At 41.9% G+C, this 17,456-nt stretch overlaps 1 protein-coding gene and 1 long non-coding RNA gene across 2 annotated transcripts; one reads left to right on the top strand and one right to left on the bottom strand.

Moving 5' to 3' along the window:
• Positions 1 to 4,859: 4,859 nt before the first annotated feature.
• LOC148818630 (uncharacterized) lies at positions 4,860 to 7,188 on the bottom strand. Its single transcript, XR_016094415.1, has 7 exons — positions 7,113 to 7,188; positions 6,853 to 6,910; positions 6,471 to 6,515; positions 6,224 to 6,329; positions 5,956 to 6,012; positions 5,798 to 5,858; positions 4,860 to 5,260 (listed from the first exon to the last, which is right to left on the bottom strand). It is a non-coding gene; the product is annotated as an uncharacterized LOC148818630 (long non-coding RNA).
• A 2,817-nt stretch (positions 7,189 to 10,005) lies between these two features.
• On the top strand, positions 10,006 to 16,894 carry LOC148818629 (cytosolic Fe-S cluster assembly factor nubp2-like). The gene is made up of 8 exons (XM_088936889.1): positions 10,006 to 10,059; positions 10,311 to 10,410; positions 12,399 to 12,508; positions 13,015 to 13,023; positions 14,352 to 14,363; positions 15,761 to 15,871; positions 16,354 to 16,423; positions 16,755 to 16,894. Exons 1-8 carry the CDS (start codon positions 10,006 to 10,008, stop codon positions 16,892 to 16,894), a joined length of 606 nt encoding a protein of 201 aa, XP_088793015.1.
• Positions 16,895 to 17,456: the final 562 nt, after the last annotated feature.

The raw sequence follows: 17,456 nt of genomic DNA, 5'->3' as shown, positions 1-17,456 counted from the left end.
TGATAAGATACAGAACTTCTAGGAGTGAGCAATCTGGATAACAGAATGGCATAGTTTTTCCCTCAGTGCTTCTGAGGAAATAGGAAGTGACTCATGACCACCTCCATTCGTGGCTTTCAGGATGAGATCTGGAGATCCCGACTCCAGTCCAACCTTCTGCAGAAAGGGAACCTTTAAAAAGTTGAAGGGTCCCAGCCAGGCTCATGGCAGGATCCATACACATTGAGAAAGGCCAGTTAAGCTACTCCACCCCTTTGGAGAAAGAAGCCGGCATAACCATCTCCTTGTTTACTACAAGGTGCGATGTCTCCAAGAACAAATAGTACCTTCCCCTCATTTGCCATGTTAAGAAACATTCACCACGAGGTGGCACTGTTGCACAAGAAAAGCTGCCCCTGTAGGTACCATTTTCAAATACTGTGCTGCCACTGATCTTCAGTCATCAAAGCAGAGACTCAGTGGGACCATAACACTGGAGGACAGTTCACTGAAATTAATGACTGTATACAGAAGACTCCCAGTGACACCTTCACTTTATTATACAGACAATACAGTTGTTACAAGATCAGGGTCAAGGACAGGACAGAAGGGCAGAGGATCAGCATACAGACCAGCTTCGCTCCACATCACAGATGCCATGTTGAGGACATCCCATTCCTGATGGAGAGCGTCGGTTGCAGTCTCTATTCCCCCCTCATGATCAACAGGGACCGAGGCAGGAGAAGAAGGTACAGTGCACCTCTGTTTTTTGAAGGAAAGTAGTTACATGACCAAGTCCCCAAACTACACACTTTGGGCTCTCAAGATGAGAATGAGCCATCACCATTACACACTTGTCCAGTTAAGATATTGCTGTGAGGAAGCTCACTGTAGCACAAAAAGGCAGGGATGGTAGACTGATGCTTTTATTCAAGGTACCTTCAATGTCAGTGCAGGGATCTCTCCCCACTGGCTGTGCAGCAGTGTCAAGCTGGGTTTGCTTGAGAGATGGGAATACAACTGGGCTCTTCCTGGTATACCACTTTCCCAAAGAGCCTACAAACCTAGGCAATTGGAAAGGAGCTTTTTCTCATCTTTGCTGCAACAGCATGCTGCCAAGACATAAAATCTATATTGTATGTTCCTAGATCAATTTTGCAAAGGGTTTCAGTCCCATGTGCAAGGACATACTGCCTCCAGACACTGTACAGGAGAGCAGTCAGCAAGTCTTTATAATACAGAGACACTCAGCAATGTGGACAAGCATCCTAAAGATCTTCATTCAGTCACCGACTAGGAATTCTGCAATGGCTAGTTACTCCACAACTACAGCTCACCCAAACAGCTTACCCATGGGCTCTGGGTCACACACCAACTCAGCACATGTAGCAATCCCTACTGAACAGCATCACTTACTGCATTTCCAAGCCACAGCACAGCCAGTCAAGTGCCAAAAATGATCAGTTAGCTTTAGTAACAGTGTTCCAATTGATTTGTCCAAACCATTTCCCTAAACAAAGAAATATACAGCTCACAATTAACAATTCTCATTTCCTCTCCAATTCAAAGCCAAATCTAAACATTGTCTGCTCAAGCTTCACTTTTATAGGTCTCCTCATTAATTAAAGGGGCGTGGCTAATTCCATAGGAACCAATCGCAAAAGCCCTAAAATCCTCATGTGGAATGGCCAGGTGTGTCCAGCTCAATGATGCACACCTGCTTCCAGATCCCTGCCTGCTCAGAAGCCATCTTGGCTCAGAGAAACAGCACAGCCTGGGCTTGAGCCAAAATGTCAGATTCTTACAGAAGCCTTTAGATAGCTAGATAAGACTTTATTGATCCCGTAGGGAAATTGATGAAGGCATACTTTGAGGCATACTATTACATTGCTTTGAGAAATTTGTCCTTGAATGTTATCAGGAGTGTGTTCTTCTATTTCAGAAGTAGATTAAGAGAGAAAGATAATGATTTGATTATGGTTCATGTATATACCTTATACATATATACATTTGTGATTTTAACTCTTCCTTCTTCAAACCGCTTGTCGATGCCTGCTGTGATTGGAATGGTGTTCTCAGCTGATGGATCGCAAAGGAGAATGAAATGAGAAATGAGGTTGCATTGAGGTTGAGAAATTTGAATTCAATTGAATGTATTATGTGCTTCAGTGCAGTGCATTAGTGTTGACAATTATGCTAATGGATTAAATAAAATAAGTTGTTGTAAAACAGTGTGAACTACTTTGACATGAACTGAGGGAAAAGTGAAAGGATGTCATGGGGAAGTGTATTTAAAAGTTCTTTACACAAGGAGTTGTAGGAGAATAGCACAGGTGATCCAGCCATTTTGTAGAGACCAACAGCCTGTCTTCTTTCCAGCAATAGCTGCATGAGATTATCAAATCAATCTAATACAGGTAACCAAAAGGGCTGCATGGATTTAATACTGTCCTCTCATTTGAACTTTCTCATGTTCTTGTAACTTCATAAATGAACACATCAGCTGCATGTCTAATAAGAAGTACAAAGGTAGTAAATTACCAATGAAAACATCTGACTTCTTGATGTATCCTTAAGATAAATCAGGTTGAAGAACAGTAAGTGTCCTGCAAAGACCTTTAGACCCCACAACTCCACTACATATTTGTAAATTCTTTCATTCACATTCCTGTGGCTCTCAAATACTAAGGATTAAATGTGCAAACTGTGATTACTCAGATGGCCATGGAAAAAAAGGATTTTGAAACTTGTAACACATAAGGGTTTTTTGTGAACACGCTCGATTTCGTCCACAAGCTTTTAGGTGGAGCCAAGAAAAAAGCAGCCTGCCCCGTCAGACTGTGACCACGCCCACTCGGATGACATCTGTCGCAGGCCACGCCCCGCGCACCTGTCCGCCAGGTTCAGCTGGAGAGAGGGGAGCTGAGTGAGTTTGTTCCGCGTCTTTTGTATTTTTCTTTTATTTGGACGTAGATAAAATTAAAATAAATTATATAGTCTAAGCTTCGCAGGAGAAAGGGGTAAAACACGTATTTTCGTTGGGAGCTAAATAGCATTTTTTAATTTAAGCTGTCTCTTTTCCAACGCTTCTCTTATTTTGAACAAGCCGTTTGTACGACGTTTGTATTTAGTTTTCATCGAAGAAAAGCTCTGTTGTCGCAGTAAAGACACTGCTGTATTGGCAGAACGAGAACGCCGCGTTCCGTATGTTCCATTATCTTAATGTTTTATTTTATCAAACACTTCTTGAACTTGTGCATTTATCCGAACCGAAAGCAGCCTACCTAGAACTGTGAAGTTTTTCATCTTTGAAACATTTATGTTCTTATATTGCTGGTAAAAAATGCTCTTGCAACTGATACTTTTCAGTGTCAATGGTCTTTAAATTCTAAATTCTGTTGTTTTTGTGTTTTAGTTAAGTGTCTTCGGGCAGGACATGAGTCGCACTAAATCATGGAAGTATAAACGTAAGTATAATCATTTTATTCATTTCTCTACACGCATCTTTTTAAAATAAATTCTGCTCTGGCGGCCCTAGTGAAAACGCAGTTTGCTGCTAAGAAACCTTGGTTTTAATTATCTTTAAGTTCTCGTGTAAATACGTGTTCTTGTGTTTCCAGTTTGGTGTCTTCGGGCAGGACACGCTTGGCTCAGCTGCTGGAATTATCTATGTAAGTAAAACCCTTTTTATTCGTTTAGACGTATCGTTTTAAAGTACACTGTATAGTGTACCTCCCGACAATTGAAAAGAACACAAACTGAGAAGACTTGCATTAATCACGTGTTTTCTTAAGTTGTTTCAGAAAAATAATATGTAGTCTAAGTGGAAATCTTAAAAAATACATTAGAATGTGGTAGTTTCTATCTAATCGATACGCTGTTACTATACCACTTGATATAATACTATAATAATGCAAGCACAGCTAATACTGATTTCTGTTGTTTTGCAGGAAATGCAACGAAGTTCCAGTCTTCATTCCGGTCGCTGCCTCGACAGAAGCCTCGGAGAAACAGTAACGTGCTGTATGTTTCTGTTTTAACGTGTAGCTGCTTGCAAATGTTTTCTTGCTCTGTTGACTTGTAACAGTATTTAGCGTTAATGTAGCCGTGCTTTGACACTTTGTAATTGAAATGCATGTTCATTTTCACTTCGACGCCTGTGCATCCGACGTATTGTAATGCTTTGTTTTGTATGCCATTTTCGCTCAATAAATTGTTGATTGAACCTTGATTTTGTTCTTTGATTTTTTGTGCAGAGTTCTGTACCCCCTTGGCCCTGAAAAACCCCGATGTTGGTGAGTTTTTTGGCGGAGAGATTTTGCTAACAGCTTGTGGCCGCAAGGGGACCCCCTATCGCTTTTTGACTTGAAAAGGTCAAAGGCTACCCCCTTTTTAAGCGTTTCCAGATTTTCCCGCCAAAAAACTTAGTATCTGGGGTCTTCTTCGGGGTGTGGTAGCAATCAAGCCGAGCCTCGCCCACCCCCCCTCATTGGAGAGGGGTAGGCGGGGGCTGGCTGATTGACCGCAGCTCTAGCCAAGCCCACTCGCTCCCGGCAGGAGAGGATGGCAGGCCTCCTGGGGTGTGGACTTAGAAAGCTGTCAGTTGCAAGCTGTGACTGATAGGCTGAGTCCGCCCTGGGTGCCTCCTCTCTCTCGGGCCGAGGCCATCTCCAGCCTGCCTTCCCCTCTTGCTGGGAGTGAGGGGGCTTGGCTAGAGCTATCCTCAGTTCTCCTCCCCCCAGGGCTATACCCAGGCTCCCTTCCCCCCCACTATCTAAAAAGGCGGGAGTCTTCGCACTTTTCCAAGTCAAAGTAGTGCGGTGCGTGACGCACACTGCAAGACAACCCTTCGCACCTTCGAAAATACAGGACAATGCAGACAATGAAATGAGAGTTTTTATTGCAGAATTCACAGTACATACAATAGCAGCAGTCAACAGAAAACATGCAGGTCAAGAATAAAATACAGCACTGAATCGGGACATTACAGATCAAGCCACTGGTAACAAAAATCAAATGTAACAAAAAGCACACATTGTCAATAAATTGCCAGAGAACCAGGAGCCGCAGCACATACAATAGCAGCAGTCAACAGAAAACATGCAGGTCAAGAATAAAATACAGCACTGAATCGGGACATTACAGATCAAGCCACTGGTAACAAAAATCAAATGTAAGGAAAAGCACACATTGTCGAGAAGAACTTGCCAACGCTCGTCGAGTTGCTGGAGTGGAGCTGGAAAGGAGATCGTCGGAGCGCAGAGAACCAGGAGCCGCAGAACTGAAAGCAAAAGAAAAAAAGCTCAAGTTAACATAGCGGATTTGCAGAATCGATTCACTTGACGACCTGAAGTCTATTCGCTTTATAAATAAGCCGCCGGAATAAAGAAAAATACAAAAACGCTCAAATTCAACAAGAAACCAATGGGTAATTTCATGAGGAACCACAGATACATCCCACTGAAACTACTATAAATATTTAGAAAATACGTTCAGAAAGCCACATAGAAATTCAATGCTACTTTTAAATTTAAGATCAGATACCACTTGCAATGTGTATCATTCAATGTAACGCCCCGCTTTGAAAACTATCATTAACATTTGTTAGAATTATCCATCTTGACGCAATTTATTCAAGAAATGAATAAAAAACTATAAAAAATAACAAGCACCTTTGGGTTATCTATTTTTATTCAACAAAAAGCAAACCGAAACGAAATTCTATTTCATTCTAGTGTTGAAATGCTGGGAAATACGTGTTGTCTTATCGAGTTACATCAATATAAATAGTGTAGCGCAAGGCAGGAGTATAACTTACCATGGAAAAAAAGTATTTGTTTTTCATAACTGGAGGACCGTCCTTGGCATCCTTTTGTCAACTGTAGAAATAAAAAACGGACGAATTAGTATATATTATCTTTACAATATTTTACGAGTTACACATTTAGTATAGTGGAAGGTAGGCATATAACTTACCTTGGAAAAAAACACTTTGCCATAATTGGAGGTCCGTTCTGGAAATCCTTTTGTCACCTGGAAAATAAAAAAAAAACTATCGAATCAGAACATTAAATCTTACAATATTTTATACTTTCGGAGCGCAAAGCGTTCTTATAGCCCGAATCCGAAAAGGAGAGATTACACAGCTACTACTAAAGCAAATGTTTGGCGGTAAACTAGAGCCTATTTTTCGTTAAAGAAAACTGACCTAAAGATACCATATCTCAAAAAAAAACATACTTACGTGAAAGATAGTATTTGAACGCTGAATGCAAACTTTTAAAACTGCGGGTGTAGTTTTATACTTCTGGGTGCGGGAAGACGCAAAACAGGACACTCATTTCGGCGTCCTAAAAACACAAATTAAACAGAAACAGATGTAATTAACAAAAGTTGCAACAACAATACATTTTTGTCTTTCTTCAAAGTTGCCTCAGAGTGAGATTTGATTTTTTGCACTTACGAAAATTGGAAATAAAACGCAAACGCACCTCACGCCGCAGAAACTCGCCTCGCCGCCATCTTGCCGGGCGCACCTGTGGAACAAAACAATGCAGAAAATGTAATCAGGAGTTTTTACTGCAGAATGCACAGCACATACAATAGCAGCAGTCAACAGAAAACATGCAGGTCAAGAATAAAATACAGCACTGAAGCGGGACATTACAGATCAAGCCACTGGTATCAAAAATAAAATGTCAGAAAGAAATGTCATGTAGGTTTTTCATAACTGGAGGCCCGTTCTTGAAATCCCTTTGTCAGCTGTAGAAACAAAAACTTGAGAATTAGTACATTTAATTCTTTTTATTTTATACAATATTTTACAACTTTCACGAATTTAGGATGGGTAAGGAAGGAAGGAACATAACTTACCCTGGAAAAAAACGCTTCTTCCATAATTGGACATCCGTTTTTGAAATCCTTTTGTCACCTGGAGAAATAAAAAACATACGAATTAGTAAATTAAACCTTTACAATGTTTTATTATTTCGGAACGGAAAGTGTTATTATAGCAAGAATCCGAAAAGCGGAGATTTCACAGCTACTGACTTTAGAAAGCAAATGTTTGAAGGCTTACTACAGCCTTTTTGTCGTTAAAAGAAACAGACCTTATCTTATAAAAACATACTTACATGAAAGATAGTTTGGGACCGCAGACTTTTAAAACTTCGAGAGCACGCTCAAACAGAACACTCATTTCGGCGTCCTAAAACACAAATTAAACAGGAACAAATGCAATTAATAAAAGTTACAACAATACATTTTTGTCTAACTTTCCTCAAAGTGAAATTTGAGTTTTTGTATTTAAAATAAGAAAATTCGAAATAAAACGCAAACGCACCTCACGCCGCAGAAACTCGCCCCGCCGCCATCTTGCCGGGCGCACCTGTGGAACAGGTGGACGGGGCGTGTCCGCTGAGGAAGGTCACTCTGGGGGCGGGCTCGGCTCCTGAATGACAGCTGGGCACTCGGTTACAAGGGCTCAACACTGACACTACTGACGATAAAAAGAAACTTTAACTCACCAAATCCTACATAAAGTATATAACGGCTGAAGATTTTCAGACATCCCAACACAGCAGCATTCGCCTACGAGTCTGTTCGCCGGACTCGTTTAGCTTGCAGCCAGCTGATCGAATCAAGAGAAATGTGCTGGAGAGAGACCCCTGTCGCTCCTAGTTAGGACTGCACCTCTCTTGCACTGCTAGTGCCACACCTATCCCGCAGGTGTCTCAGTGGTATAAGGGGCTGCTTTTTAGAATTGAATTCCGATCTATGCATTTATAAAGGTCTTAAACCCCCCATTTTCCCTGTTTTGGAAGGCCCCGAAAATGGAGCCCCCCAAAACGGCCGGCGTGGTAGAGAACAGCCCCTTCTACAAACTCACCCCGACAGCATGAGAGCTTCACCCGGGGCTTAGGTCTCAGACTGACGGGGAGGCTCGGGGCTCGACTTCAACTCACACGACTCTCCGGGAGTCGATCTGCTCTCTGAACTTTAGACGTGTCCGATGGTTCAGCCCGCGGAGCCACCAGGCCGGCCACGCAGAATATCGGCCATGTACATCTCTTATTCAGTCTAAAGCCATGTCACAGTCCCGAGAAGAGGAGGTTCCACCTGTTCGCTCGTTTTCAAGCATTAAGGCAATTAAGATGCTCTTGTAAAGCGCTTTTCTAGCCTATTTTGCGACTGGACATGACTTGATTATCTTTTCGAATGACAGTGAAAAATAAAGTGTCAAAATATGCAGTTGGGGGAGCCTGTATGTCATGTGTCATATGTATGTCTCAAGTCTGAGAGGTTGAAATGTTGATGTTTTTAATTTTTTTTAACCAAATGTCTGAAACGATTTTAAAGACAACTTAGAAAAAACTATATGAACGACTTAATTCGCCTAAATGTTTTATACCCAAGCTGAGTATCCCTTTAGTTCCTTTATGCTAGTAGGTGTCACGACATGCTATATTTCATACTTCCATGGGCGTTTTACAAGGTTCCAGATAGAATTTTAATCCTTCAGATTGAAAATTTAATAATCAAAAGCAATGCATGTAAATACAAAGTGAACTGCTGTATGCATAGAAAACAGAATAGTGATACGGGCGTAATAACTAGTTTTGCAATCAATGGATTATCACTTCGCTCCTTATTATTACTATCAGAGAAGCTATTATTTAATATACTATACGATAATAAAGTTACTGTAGTCAAGCGCAAAGAGTACAGGTGGTAAAAATTTTGTCTATGAATATCAGCCGGCTGGCAGTGAACTAGTGGAAACTGTGTGACCGGTATGCAGGAACTTTATATTAACTCATAATTAGAAAAGAGAGAGATGCAAAATCCTTCTGATGAATTTAAAAAGCAATTCAAATTCAATATCGTATTATACACTGCATATAAAGGTTGTACAGTGAAAAGTGCTGGGAACCACACCCGATGAGTGATGTACAGTACAGTACAGTACAGTAACCACAGGTGAGACTGACTATCAAACACAATATCATTCTTACTGCTTGATCCAAAGCTAAAAGAAACACTGAAACACTGTTTCTGGCGCAAGGTTGACGCTAATTTCTAACCTTTTACTATTGACAATCTGAAGCCCTGGGGCTGAATAGAGTATTTTGAATTGAATTGAATATAAAACGTAAATGTCCAATTGAAGGGGTCAATAAGGTTACTTCATCAGCGGCTCGGTTAGAAGTACGGAATGGGATTGTACTTCAAATTTCTTGTGTCTGAAAGACTGTTTTCAAAGCGGAGACGGCCAGCTCCAGGATCCAGTCCGTGTTTTAGACATTTCTAAATAATTAAAAGTCAGCAGCCAGGTTTGATTAATCTTGTATCAGCCTTCATTTGGTCTCCTTTAAAAACTGTTCTGGCAGAGGTTTTCGTCTTTGCCTTTAAAACGTAAATGTATGTTCAATTATTTGATCTGAAAATAAAAATATTCAAATATTTCCGAGGTCTGCATGTGTGAGACACTGAAGGATTCCAATGCTTTTGCAGATGTGTTGAACTATCTAGGTTAACTTAGTACATAGTGTTCCTTTAAACAATTTCCTGCCTTTCTATCACGTCTCCGAATTTGCTTTGCGTAAAATACAAGAACTTGCTAATTCTAGTATTTTTAAGAACGTGGCTCGAAAGACGTAACGAGTCTTTAAACGTCCTTTGATTTGCGTATATAAAGTGGACACGATGGGAAACTGATTGCTCCTTCAGATTTAACAAATATTAAAAACGCTACGAATTAGCAAGACGTGCTCGTTAAAGTCTTTTTAAGATCATGCACCTGTTCGCTTTTTAAGGCTAAACCCGCAACTCTTTTGATTACGGTATGATGACAACAAAAAATTCCCGTTTACCTAAACGCACAGAAAATACTTCAAAATCAAGGTTAAGTTTGTAGGGGAGTAAACTTCACGGAGCTTACCCAACATCTTGGCTTTCATCAGTGAATTAAAAATGTAGGAGTAGCTGGCTTCTTACCCCTTAGAAGATATTGTTTTCCCAGTCAAAATGGCATTTTTGAACCTGTATTTGAGCAAAGCATTGTGGGGGGTCTGGAACAAGGTATTGTTTAAGTCGGCCCCTTCAAGAACTGAATACACAAGATCCTCAGATGAATTTCCCAATAGAATCCAGATAGATTGAACAGTCTCTCATTCATTCAATTCAAAATACTATAAAGTGCTTACGAATGTATAAGGGGACCATGAAAATGCAAGTCAACAAAATAAAAGATGTTACACTTTCTTGCAGTTTTGACATCATGTCTACCACCCATGTCTCTGCTTCATGTTCTTAAACGGCCTGTTTCGTAGACTCTAGTCCCTTTCCTGTTTGATAATGCAGCCCCAGTTAAAGCTTTCATGTGTTCTTGTAACAAACTGAATAAGGAAAGGAACCTCCTACTCATGTCTGGTAAGATGACAGTTGAAGAAGAACACAAGATATCCATGGTTATCTTATTGAGTAATAGTAAATAAGAGAAAGACCAAAGGATTTCTAAAAAAACATTTTTTGGATATTATAATATTACAATATGTTTATTCTTTCATTTGCACATAGCCAGAGATGCTGTATGGCAAAATATTTACAGTAGAGGGCAGTGGCAGAACGCAATTAGACAGCCATCTGGCACTGTGTGTTGCTATCTGTACATTAGTATGCTGATACCCAAGTCTAAAACATTAGTTGCTTTGGAACTTTACATAGTATTGATAAAGGATGAGTTGGGTTGTGATTTTGATAGGGAAGAGCTTGCATTCTGGACTGGCATTACAAAGTGACAAGCCTGCATGCCCATATCTCATCAATTACCCATTCCTGTTTTTCCTACCAGGTCAGTATTCCCATTCCCAGGCACAAAAGCCAGAGGTGACTTATCTGGGGCTCTCTGGGGTTATATAAGGGCTTTCACTTCTCACCCTGGGACACCGGACACCTCCAGCTCTCACCTCCAGCCAGACTGCTGCTGAACTCTCATCCCAATGCCTTCTCTGCTCCTCCGATCTGAGTTCACTGGGTAGTTCCGACAAGGAGCTCCTCATCTGGATCATTGTTGTTTTTATCTCTAAAACCTTGTGATAAAACTAAATCCTTTTAACTACGGTTGTCTGAAAAATGATGGCTAGATTAAAATGACACGGAAATATGCTTGAGTTGCCTCTTTTTAAAACACAATTATAACGTGGGCAGTCCCCACACTGCGGGGTACCAATTTAGTGGAGGTTTAGCTCTTAATTTACATATTAATTCTGCTGAATTTCAGGGCAACTTTAAAAAGTTGTTCAGTTTCAGAGAGCTCAAGGACTTTAGGGCCAGATACCAACTGTAGTCCACCTGGCATAGATATACTGATATACTGCAATGAATTGTTCCTACTTTATTGCATAGTGCTGGTGATTTTGACCTTGTAGTGTTAGAATGCGTCAGGCTGTGGGGTTAAAACTTGATCTTTCAGTAACTACATTTCAGTTTAATGGCTAACTTCTTCTACCTACTGGAAATCCAGCATCAATCACTAGATGTATCATTGTGAATGTTAGGTGAAACAAACAGGTGTAACCCATTTGTGCAATCCAAACTATCATTCCTCTTTATTTCAAACAAGAAGAGAGTTGTAAAATCGCTTTAACGCTGTTATTTGGATGCCTCTGCTCTAGAACAGGCAGATTATCCCTGTGATCCTGGAACGTTTGTTCTGCGCTGTTTGCAATTCTCCAGGGTGGCATGGTGGCACAGTGTTTGGCACAGAATGTTCTAGACTCTTCTTCTCAGGCTTTCTGTCATTTGCTTCTTCAAACTATAGCTACGCCTGCACTACCCATTGTATCTATTTGTCCACGACATCTAAACTGAACTTTAAGCCTTTTGCTCCAGGTGGTCCTCTTGATATCTTGCGCTTACAGGCAGCTGCTGCCCCTCTTATCTCCCCTTTTTGTCCATCTTCTTCAAACAGTCAGCTTTAGCAGAAAACATTCCCCTTACCGAGAGAAAGAGATAAGGGTTACAGAGGGGGACACAAAGCAGCATAGAATTCGCTGGACAAAAGAAAATAGCCAAATAATACATATATTAAAGCCAGTAATATTGTGTAATAAAGAGAATCCATTATTCTTCCAGAATTCCAATCCTTCAGTTAATTGGCTTCTGGGAGAATTGGTCCTGGTGTGAGTTTGTGTGTGTCTGTGTGTGCCCTGCGATACACTCCAGGAAGTGTCAAGCCCATTGCTTGCTGGGATAGCCTCCGGCTCCCCCCAAAAGCCTATATTGGATAAAGGGGTTAGAAAATGGATGGATGGATATAATTCTTTGTTTGTGCTGCCATCTGCTGCTGAATTTTGGCCATCGTTTCTCTCTTGCTTCTCTCATCTTGTCCGGAATGTACTCTCCTTGATTCCCCACAGAGAAAGGGAACCTGGCACAGGTTTGGCACGTGGTCCTGGTGCTCTCGGGCAAAGGAGGAGTGGGCAAGAGCACTCTGACCACAGAGACCAATCCACAAAGACCAATCCACGCAAGGCTCCTGGCCCTGATGCTATCCCTGGCCGTGTTCTGAAGGCATGTGCAGACCAGCTGGCAGATGTCTTCTCGGACATATTCAATCTCTCTCTAGCTCAGTCTATAGTTCTTTCCTGCTTTAAGAAAACCACCATTGTCCCTGTTCCTAAGAAACCCAGAGTCAGCTGCCTAAATGACTACCGCCCTGTTGCACTCACATCAGTTATGTCCAACGAGCAGTTGGTCAAAGCATACATCACCTCCTCACTGCCTGACACCCTAGACCCACTGCAATTTACGTATCGCCAGAACAGGTCAACAGAAGATGCTATTGCCACTGCCCTCCATACTGCCCTCTCACACCTGGATAAGCAAGGAACATATGTGAGAATGTTGTTTGTTGATTACAGCTCAGCATTCAATACCATAGTGCCCTCAAAGCTTGTCATCAAGCTCCAGGACCTGGGACTGAACACCTCCCTCTGTAATTGGATCCTGAACTTCTTGACGGACCATCCGCAGGTGGTGAAGGTGGGCACCAACATATCCTCTACCCTGACTCTAAACACTGAGCCCCCCAAGGCTGTGTGCTTAGTCCTGTCCTCTACTCCTTATTTACCCATGATTGTGTTGCCAGGCATAACTCAAACTCCGTCATTAAGTTTGTGGACGATACAACAGTCATCGGCCTGATCACAGATGGTGAAGAGTCTGCGTACAGGGAGGAGGTTGAAACCCTGGCAGCATGGTGCCAGGAGAACAACCTCTCTCTGAACATCAGTAAGACTAAGGAGATTGTGGACTATAGGAAATGCTAGGGAGGAGATCACACACCTATCCACATCAGTGGGACTGCAGTGGAGAGGGTCAGCAGTTTTAAGTTCCTGGGAGTTAACATCTCAGAGGACTTAACCTGGACCCACCACACCAACACCGTGGTCAAAACAGCACGGCAGAGCCTATTCTTTCTCCGCAGGCTAAAGAAGTTCGGCATGCCGTCACATTTCCAGGCCATGTCATGTCATGTTAACTATATTTCCCCTTAATAAATGAATAGAATAAATTAGATAAACATTTAGATGAGAAAAATAGTATAGATTAAAAAGCAAAAGACGGGACACTAGTCTTCTACACAGACTTAAAGATTTTTACTTAGGTAATATTGAGTCTTTAGGGAAACACTCTTGATATCATCAAATATCCAGGCCAACTTCTACAGGTGCACTATTGAGAGCATCCTGACTGGTTGCATCACTGCCTGGTATGGGAACTGCTCCGCCCAGGATCGCAAAGTGCTGCAGAGGGTGGTGAAGTCAGTGCAGCTCATTACCGGCTGTGAGCTACCAAACATCCAGGATCTCTACTCAGCTGGATGTCTGAAGAAGGCCAGGTCCATTCTCAAGGACCCCAGTCATCCCAGTCACAAACTGTTTTCCCTCCTAACGTCCGGTAAACAGTACCGAAGCATTCGGTCCAAGTCCAACGGACTACGGAACAGCTTCTACCTCCAGGCAATAAGACTGCTAAATAGCCAACCTGCAGCTCCTTTAGCAAATCACCTGTAATGGCTACATGGACACACAGTTTTCACTGTATTCAGCATAACTGCACTACTTGTATATATTGCATACACCATGGACACATAGCACATAGACACATAGCAGCTCTACTCATATTGAGTTTTATTCCATTTCAAAAAACTTAACCTGAATTTTGTGATTTGTGATTTGTGATTTTTGTGAGCCCACAGAAAAGACATTTCATTGCCAGCAACTTCTGCTGCACGCCGTATTGTTGTGCATTTGATAAATAAACTTTGATTTGATTTGATTTGAAAACTGGCCCTGGCACTCCAACAGGCTGGCAAGAAGGTGAGGAATGAATGCCTGCAAAAGCATTGAGTGTGTAGCCATTGGGTGGGAGATGCGTGAAACATACTGGTGTTCTCTTGTGGTTCCTTGCGTTTGGAAGCTGCGGATTATTAGGGTTTGCCCAGATATCGGGGCTGTGAAGTGTTCTGGGATGTGGTGATTTGATAACGGTGGACCAAGCTCACCCTTCACGTCTTGAACAGCAATTTCCCTGGTGCCAGCGGGCTTGAGGGAGGCGCAACTGTTGTGGAACCTTCTTTCTTTGCTGCAGAGCACGAAGCGGGTCCGAAGATGTATGTCCCGATGGGTGGACAGGCCAGGAGAGCACTTCCGTCTCCCTGGGTATAAGAGTCACCACTGGGAGCCGAGCTGTAAATGCCCAAAACTGGCGTTTCCAAATCGGGTGGCTTGTATATCTATCCACACGTCCATTTTCTAACTGCTTCTTCCAATTCAAGGACGCGGGGGAAGATGAGCCTATCTCAGCAGGCAACAGGCACAAGGCGAGATACACCCTGGATGGGATGCCAGTCCATTATAGGGCACATAGACACACAGTTACAGGAGAGCCGGTTTTCCCAGTAGCTAATTACTGTAACCTACCAGTATGTCTTTGGACTGTGGAAGGAAACTGGAGCACCCAGGGGAAACCCACGTGAACCCAGGGAGAACATACAAACTCCACACAGATAGCAGTATACGTCCAGAATTGAACACAGGATCCCAGCTCTGTGAGGCAGCAATATTGTAGCCTTTAAGGAACCTTTTCAAGGCTGGGTTTCATGCTGGGTGACTAACAGCAGCATGAGCCATAACAAAGAATTATTGAGGACTGAAAGTAGATGAGAACTCTGACTCAAAACTCAATGAATTGTCAGAAATCTGCCAAAACGGCTTAATTTTCAATTTTCCATGGATCTGGGTTAAATTCTGGTAAAGTTCCTGAGTGCAGTAGCCTAAATCTGCATAAATAATAAGGATAAAACCACACTCTCTCTTAAAGGAATACTTTATCTCTCTTGTAAAATAAAGGAAAACAAAACAATGACAATTGACACGAACATGTTAATTTTGGAAACTATCACAAATGCTTTGACACGTTTAATACAGGATTCTTGCTTAGTCATTTTATATGATTCCTAAATACAAAAGAAAAGCCTGGTTTTATAGATTCATATTTACTAAAGAAGGTTTTGAAGTAATACCTGTTAATGCAGTAATGTAACTTTGCTAGTAACAAGATCATGTGAACACTACAGGACCCCCCTCCACACTAATGATAGAGGTCAGGCATTAGTTGATTTAGTAAACTAATTTAGTCAAACATAATAGCAGAAGATCTGCAGAGAGAGCGTACTGGATATGGATCCCAGATGTGTCTCTACCTCTTCTCGCAGGCCGTTTCCACAGGAGATGTGAGGCGGGAGATCGCATTTTGCAAGAAGACGGGCCTGCGTGTCCTGGGAATCGTGGAGAATATGAGCGGCTTTGTCTGTCCGCATTGCTCGGTAAGTCCACTGTGTCCGCCTGCTGGAAACCCTGTGAAATGTAACTTCCAGTGGTTTCTCTGCACGTCCTCCTGGTATCAGCGTTGGCCCTGGTGTCTGTGTGCCTCTGCTCACAGCAGAAAACTTTGACTGGCTGTGGAAAGTCTCCTTGAATATCATGAGATTCTAGGATACAAATGATTAACCTGTGATACAGGACAACCTTTAATTATCTGCTGCTGGGTCTCTGATGATCTGTAGTGTTTTCCATAGATGGGTTTAATCACTCTCATAATTACCAGTTTTTCATTCAGATCATAAAGTTTATTGAATGCATTTAAAAACAGATGATAACAGTATCATTTTTTATTAAGAAAATATCAATAACCCCTACCAATCTCTGCTTTTGCAACATGCTAATTGATGAAATGTGATATTCTCTGCTAGTGTTTGCAGTCTGGCCTTATAGCACATGTTTACAGAATTACCCTGTTTTGTTTCAGGAATGCACAAATATATTTTCCAAAGGGGGAGGAGAGGAACTGGCCAAGCTGACAGAATCACCATTTTTAGGTGAGTTGTCTTGGTGTTTAAGATATAAAGGATATCTGTGCTGTTTATAACAGTCAAGCCTTTATGTTTTTTTATTATAAACTATAGGAGGCTGGGCTGATTTAGAATTTGTTCCTGTGCTACTGTAATTACTTTTCGTTTTGTACTGTATATAGCTGATCAATCCAAATGATCTAAAAGTGTGCCAGCTGAAAGCCTGCCAACAAGCTTTCACATACTGTACATGCTGACATTGTCACGTGATGGTAATCAGTGTAATTAAACTGCTTCATGAAGAAAGGTGAACCAAGAAGTGAAATATAAATTCTGGATCTCTGCATTCTCGCTGCAGGCTGTGTCCCTCTGGATCCCCAGCTCACCTCCAGTTTAGAAGGGAGAGATTTCCTGCAGGCCTTCCCGGACAGCGCCACTTCCAGCGCCATCAATCAGATCGCTCAGGCAGTGGTGACCAGCATCGCCGAGCGCGTGTGACCCCTGACCCGCCCTGCCAGCCACATCCCCAACTTCTACCTGCTGCTCCCTTCAGAAAAACACGAACCGTACTGTGTTGTGTCATTAAAACCCCTTGGGACTCTTGCTCACGCACAATTCTCACTAGCCTTTGGGTGGAGTTATACTTCAGTCTCCTCTTCTCAGCTGTCTCACTGAGCAGTGAGCAAACACACACTATTGCATGAAGATTCCTCTTAAATAGCAGCGCTAGTACTGGCTTCAAACCAAGTTCTTGAGCTGTGTGATAAATGAAATTTCCTGTCAACTTAGGAAAAGCCCTTTTGTATTCAGGAGAATACAATACTAATTTAAAGCCCTTATTCCTGTAATAACCCAGTACCCTTTACCAAAAGCATCCTTTCCTACTGTGTGAAAGCAATGCCTAATATTAAATTATTGTGGCATTTTTTTAAGGAACGTTTACCTGATGTAATGACCGACTGAAACTGCTCATACATTTTTTGATGATTTCAAAGCTGGTTTTACAGCAATGTTTTGTTGAGAAAGCTGAAAGTGACTGAATGCCCACTTAAGAGCGAAA

Source organism: Atractosteus spatula, chromosome 18, assembly GCF_055471065.1.
Source record: "Atractosteus spatula isolate fAtrSpa1 chromosome 18, fAtrSpa1.hap1, whole genome shotgun sequence".
Lineage (NCBI taxonomy): Eukaryota > Metazoa > Chordata > Actinopteri > Semionotiformes > Lepisosteidae > Atractosteus > Atractosteus spatula.
The sequence above is the reverse complement of the archived record's forward strand: the minus strand, read 5'-3'. Positions and strand labels throughout refer to the sequence as shown.